Source organism: Hemicordylus capensis, chromosome 1, assembly GCF_027244095.1.
Source record: "Hemicordylus capensis ecotype Gifberg chromosome 1, rHemCap1.1.pri, whole genome shotgun sequence".
Lineage (NCBI taxonomy): Eukaryota > Metazoa > Chordata > Lepidosauria > Squamata > Cordylidae > Hemicordylus > Hemicordylus capensis.
The window spans coordinates 124,402,728-124,408,727 of NC_069657.1; the positions used below are offsets into that span (position 1 = coordinate 124,402,728).

Below are 6,000 nucleotides of genomic sequence, written 5' to 3' on the forward strand. Positions count from 1 at the left end.
ACCCCAGCCTGAGCAATACACACTTAATGTGAATCAGCTGTCTCACAGGGACCCTGGTAAGGGAGATGTATTCTTATGGACCACAGCCACTCCACCCCCACCCCCACCTTCCCCATACCTGTTCCATAACAGAATAGCTGGGCCCAAAACTAGTCCACTAGCCTCCCACAGCCAGGTCTCAGTTATACATGCCAGGTCAGCAACCTTATCCATGATCAAATCTTATTCTGAACTGACCCAACATTACAAAAGAGAATGAATACGTTCTGTGGGTAGTTGGAACTGCTCCCGAGAGCTGATAAGGCAACTGGCAGGGGAAACAGTTATTACCCCTCCTAACTTGGCAAAGAGGCACCTTTTAACGTGGTGATTCTCTTTATTTAGCAGGGGGAGAGTAAGTGGCCCTACCCACCGCCAGCACAGTACCTCCAGTGACTGTTGCTGGTGTCTATCTTACGTTTCTTTTTAGACTGTAAGCCCTTTGGGGACAGGGATCCATCTTATTTATTTGTTATTTCTCTGTGTAAACCGCCCTGAGCCATTTTGGGAAGGGCGGTATAGAAATTGAATAAATAAACAAACAAACAAATAAATAAGTTACTGGTTTTCCTTCCCCTGTAACAGCTTGTTGAATATGTGCCCAAGAGATGCCGAATGCACCCGCCCGCCAACAAAAGATACCAGACCCATATCTATAAGTAGCCTGACACAACCCAATACAAATAGAGGACTGCTGGAACTCCAGACCAAACAACCAGACCCAAACTAATATTTCCCCTCCCAATATAACCTCTTCCCAGACCTCAGTCCCACACTGAAGGCCTGGCAGCGCCAAAGGCTGCTCCCCTCTGGTGGCCGGCTTTGGTGGCTGCCTGCAGGCTGTTCATCTGCCACCAGCCGTGCTGCCCACCACCTCCTTCCTTTTATGCCCAAGATGCCGAGAGTCTCCCCTCTGAGAAGAGGCTCTGAGGCTTGGCTGATATAATGACCACGGGTGGAAATTGTCCGTCTTGTCATTAGTCAGTAAGAAAAACCTTTTCTGATTTAATCAAATGTAGGACTTCTGTGAACTGAAATATGGATAAGTCATGTAAGAAACTGTTACAGCTCAGAGTTGGAGCACAGCAGGAGACCCCAGGTTCAGTCCCTGGAATCTCCCGTTAAAAGGATCTCAGGTAGCAGGGCTGGGAAAGAACTCCATTCAGGGGCACTACATCTGTTATTACTACAAGGAGGATAAAGAAATGTCAGAGCTGAGGAAGGTAAAGGTAAAGGGTGCCGCCAGGTCGGTGTCGACTCCGGGCAACCAAAGAGCCATGTGGTTGTCTTTGGTAGGAGGGGTGTACCATTGCCCTCTCCCACACAGTATGAGAAGATACCTTTCAGCATCTTCCTATATTGCTGCTGCCCAATAAAGGTGTTTCCAATAGTCTGGGAAACATAGCAGTGGGGATTTGAACTGGCAACCTCTGGCTTGCTAGTCAAGTCATTTCCCTGCTACTCCATAAGGTGGCTGCTGAGGCAAGTAGCAAGGTTCACAGGGCTACTCTTGGATATATTCAAGATTAAATTGCACAAAAGCCATGCATTTGAAGAGCATAGCCTGTGATTTCTTTTTTATTCCTCAAAATACTAGCATTCTAGATGAACAGCCACTGTTGGCCTAAAATGTAGTGAGACTGCAGTGCCACCTGACTTGCCTAAATGATACTCCTGCCTCCACTTGCAACCTTAGAGAACCATTGCCTGACAGAGTAAACTGGCAGTCTTGATTAGACAAATCATCAATGGTCGGACTCAGTAAGGCACTTCCATATATATATATATCTGCAACCCTGTGCACACTTACATAGGAGTAAATCTCATTGAACATAATGAGACTTACTTCAGAGTAAACATGCAATAGATTGTGCTGCACATATCTTCTGTGGTTGTATAATATATTCTGCAATCACTGTCCACACAGATGACACTTCAAAGATGAAATCCTTTTACAATTGTTCCTGTGCTAGCTTTCCACTTATAAGGGATGAGCAGGGAATTGTATAACAGCACAATTCTCAGGAGAGATCTGATAAGGGAGCTTGGGAAGAAGCAAGTGAACTTTATACAGATGTGATGTATGTAATGCAAACCAATAGACCATGCAGAAGAAAAGTAATCTGCAGTGCCAATACATCCACAATGATCAATATTAAGCAATTTTCTCCATTTGTTCTTTGGGTTAAAAATTTTTTTTGCAAGAAACTGCCAGAATACATGAAATCAGAAATGAACCATTTATCTAATCAGAGAGTGATGCAAAGTCCATATGTATATGGACAGAATGTTTATAAGAGCCTGCATATATTTAGCTGCAGCTGAATATGTAACAGTGAATGGGCCATTGAACCTAGAAGGGATATAAACAATGTGGGTAATGTCCTGTATGCCATCCCTTGGCCTTTCTAATAGCAGCAAAGCACATAAAACAAAACAACATGGCCAGAGTTTGAAGTTTATGTTTCAGACATGACGTCTACATTTATTCATTGCACCTCAGTTAGGAGTACTCTTTATATACAGAGGAGATGTTGATCCACAGAATCCTTTGACTGAGTTAGAAGAATTTATTCATTGTTAGGTCCATTTAGACAATTAAACTAAATGGGCAATGGAATTCTCTGGTTTAAATTTTGGCACTATTTGTATGGCTCAAAGGTTGGGCTGGCATATTGCTCAGAAGTCTAAAGATGGCAAAATAGTGTCTTCCTTTTTTGTTATATTTAATGTTATATTGATTATGTGAATCACATGAAATCTGAATGCTAATCAAAGACAATAAACTTCTGTAAAATAAGATTAACTGTGAGATATGCATTCAGTATTACTGTTTCTGAAATGTTATGTCTGAACTTAGACACAAGATATTTAAAGTTTGCATCTAGACACTGTTAAATAAAAACCACACTAGGCCATAACATAGGTTTAATTACATTTTTAATAAGTCACTTTATTGCTACTGAAAATTTATTTAATTCTAAAAATATGCTGAAAATGTGAAAGTTAATGAAACAAATCTTAAGCAGATCAGATCCTGCAGTCTGTTTCTTAGCAGTGCCAGTTTTATTCATTCTTTTTTCAACACTGGGACTGAGGAAGGGTAAACATTTTTTAAAAGTTAAATATGACTGGTCCCAGAATGATTTGTGCATATTGTCAGCAAGAGGCCACAAGTACAAGGTATATGATAATAAAATATTATGCTAGAGCCACAGGTGCAGTGTGTCTGCTACTGCCCAGCCCAATGTTAATAGTTAACAGGCAGTTTACACAAGCTGACATATTTTATTTAAACCCCCACAAAATATCTGAACATGTTTAACCTTCATTATTAGGACTATTTCCCCCCATCATAGTTCTTCTGGAAACTGACATATTTTATTAGATAGTTTTCATTCTTAGCTATGAAAGACAAAAGAAAGAATTTTGTTCTGTTGTGTAGGGCCTTTATTGTGAGGAGCAATCCTCAATATCCTTTCCTGGAATTAAAGTCAATGGTAATTACTGCAAGAAAAATTGGTTTATGATTGAGATACTAAGAAAGAGGAGAAGATAGATGACTAGAAGTAAAGTCATACAAATTCAATTAAAAAAAATTGAGGCTTACAAATGACAATAAATTTCTAAATAACTATATTCTGACACTATTCTGCATAGTGAGTTTGAAACAGGAAGAAAGGAAGAAATTCAAAGTAATGCTTTCTACAGGGAGTTGTCTAGATGATCTTCATAATAATTTCCGTATTAAGAACAAAACACAAATGTTGGATAAGATATATATGGACAGTGCAATGCTTCTGTAGAAAACACTTAAGGGGGCTGTCAAACATCAATGTCTTAGACTGTACAAAACTGGAAATTTCATTTATTCTTTTCCTTGGCAAGACCACACCTTTCCACACTTATTTCTGAGATAATGACTAAATGTGCTTTTATCATATTGTTTTGCCTGCCAAATCACACATGTATCTTGTTGTTTTTAAAGTGGTCAAACAATGTTAAAAGAATAAGTGCCCTTCAGCTTTTGGGTCAACAATCCGCCCTCCCCTCCAGTGTTGTCTGGCAGCTACTCACTTTTTCTAAAATCTGAGGGTAAGAACAAAAGAGCTATTATACAATGGTTGCCAAGTCTCTTGAACATTGACAAAGAAGCACTTAAAAAGCGGGGTGGGGGACACTTTTTGAAAGTTTTCCCTTTGTGAGTTCGTTTGGTTCGTTATTCTTTTATAATCAAGCGAGAAAGCTTTCTGTAAAATTAAGAACCTGCACAGTCAGTTTCTTCTTTTTTCTAACTTGTATTAATGTTTTTCAAAGGCAAATATAACTGCACAAAGCCCGCCCCCGGCTTTGAGAGGTGTATGGATCCAGGTCCAGTTCGGTCGAAAAAGATGGATGACAACCGCAAGCAGGCTTGTGTCACGTACATTTCAAGTCGCCCATCGCAAGGGAGGGAATGCGGGCTCCCTCCGTTCCTCCCGAAGGAGTTTCATCCTAACCCCCCATTCCTAGTCTGGGCCCCTGGGAGAAAAGCTTTGTCCTGCTGAAAGAAACGTTTCATCCTCCCCTCCCCTCCCCACCCTGCAGCGTCCGAGTTAATTGATACCAAGAGTCCATAGTCCCAGCAAAATGTCACCCTCCCCTCGTCTCCAGCGGCGGGAGCAGCAGCTAAGCTTCTAATGCATACAGGGTCAACGCGGGGCAGAAAGTTACCAGTTGGCGAAGGAGCCAGAGCACCGCAGGGATCGAATTGGCAGGCCTTCTCTTACCTTGTGCCTAAATTCTCTGGCCACCTTCCGCTCCATGACAATGGGGAGAGCGACCCTTTCTTGGCTTACCCCCGGGAAACCTTCCTCACTGCACGCACACTGAGCGCGGATGATGTTTCCTTCGAGGCACAGGTTAAGGTGCATTATTTTTAACAAACACCAGAGGGCGAAGCACAGCCCTTCGCGAAGGATCGGCGGGAGGAAGACGGGTTATTCAAGTGAAGTCGGTGGGAAGGCACGGCGCTTGCCTGTTTGCAACACCTGCCTTGACATTTTGTGTTTCTTTCCGCATCTACTACAGCCTCCTATTAATTTCAGTGAAAGGGGATATAATATGTCAGCTTCTATTGTATTTTATTTATTGTAAATTTCATCAAACCTCCTTTCCCTAAACTAATATCTTTTAGAATTGTAAATGTCTTTTTCATAGACTTATTCTAAAAATACACAAAACATGATCCAAGCAACATTGAAATAAAGTTCTATTTATTTCAGTGGAACAGAGTTACACATGTGCTTCAACTCTTCCACTGAATTAAAGGAAACCTGAACATATTTAACTTTAACAGACTGGCTCCTTCTAAATGTACTCTAGGTCCTCTTAAATGTACTCTGCCTTCTAGGTTTCCAACCAAGGGTGGAATTCAATGAGCCACATAAGGAGCCTGAGGAAGAGGAAATCCTAAAATCTCAGTGCATGCATGGAAACATTTAGCTGAACACAAAGCACTCTTTTGATCCCACTTCTAGGCTTCTGTTTACTGTAGACTCCTTGGATGCAGACAGGTAATACATTATCCATATGCAGTGTAGGTGTGTTATAAATGAAAACTCACCATTCACAATGCACCAGTACCATTCTCTGTAGCAGCATGGTCTTCCACTGAAACCAGTTTTTCACGTTATTTCACCTGAAATTGAGGCATCCACAGTTGCAGCACGTGTAAGCCTTCCTTCTCCACCCAAGCTGCAATCCCCAGTTACATCTCCTCCTCTTCATTCAATTCTAGTTCCTTCACTTTCTCTAGTGCATTTGTTCTTGCCAGGGTTCAACGGTCTGAAATGTCACAATAATTAATTAGATAGATAGATACCATGATTACCTGCTCAAGTGTACATATATCCATGCTCAAGGTTGCACCTCTAAGCAGAGAAGCGTCTTTGGGCTATATGTAACATATTTGCATTTACA

At 41.3% G+C, this 6,000-nt stretch overlaps 1 protein-coding gene across 1 annotated transcript in view; it reads right to left on the reverse strand.

Moving 5' to 3' along the window:
• USH1C (USH1 protein network component harmonin) overlaps positions 1–4,882 on the reverse strand; it is a 119,537-nt gene extending 114,655 nt beyond the window's left edge. The window contains exon 1 of the mRNA XM_053287648.1: positions 4,809–4,882. Coding sequence (XP_053143623.1) covers positions 4,809–4,844 — 36 coding nt within the window. The 5' untranslated portion in view covers positions 4,845–4,882. The remainder of the gene's footprint in view (positions 1–4,808) is intronic.
• Positions 4,883–6,000: the final 1,118 nt, after the last annotated feature.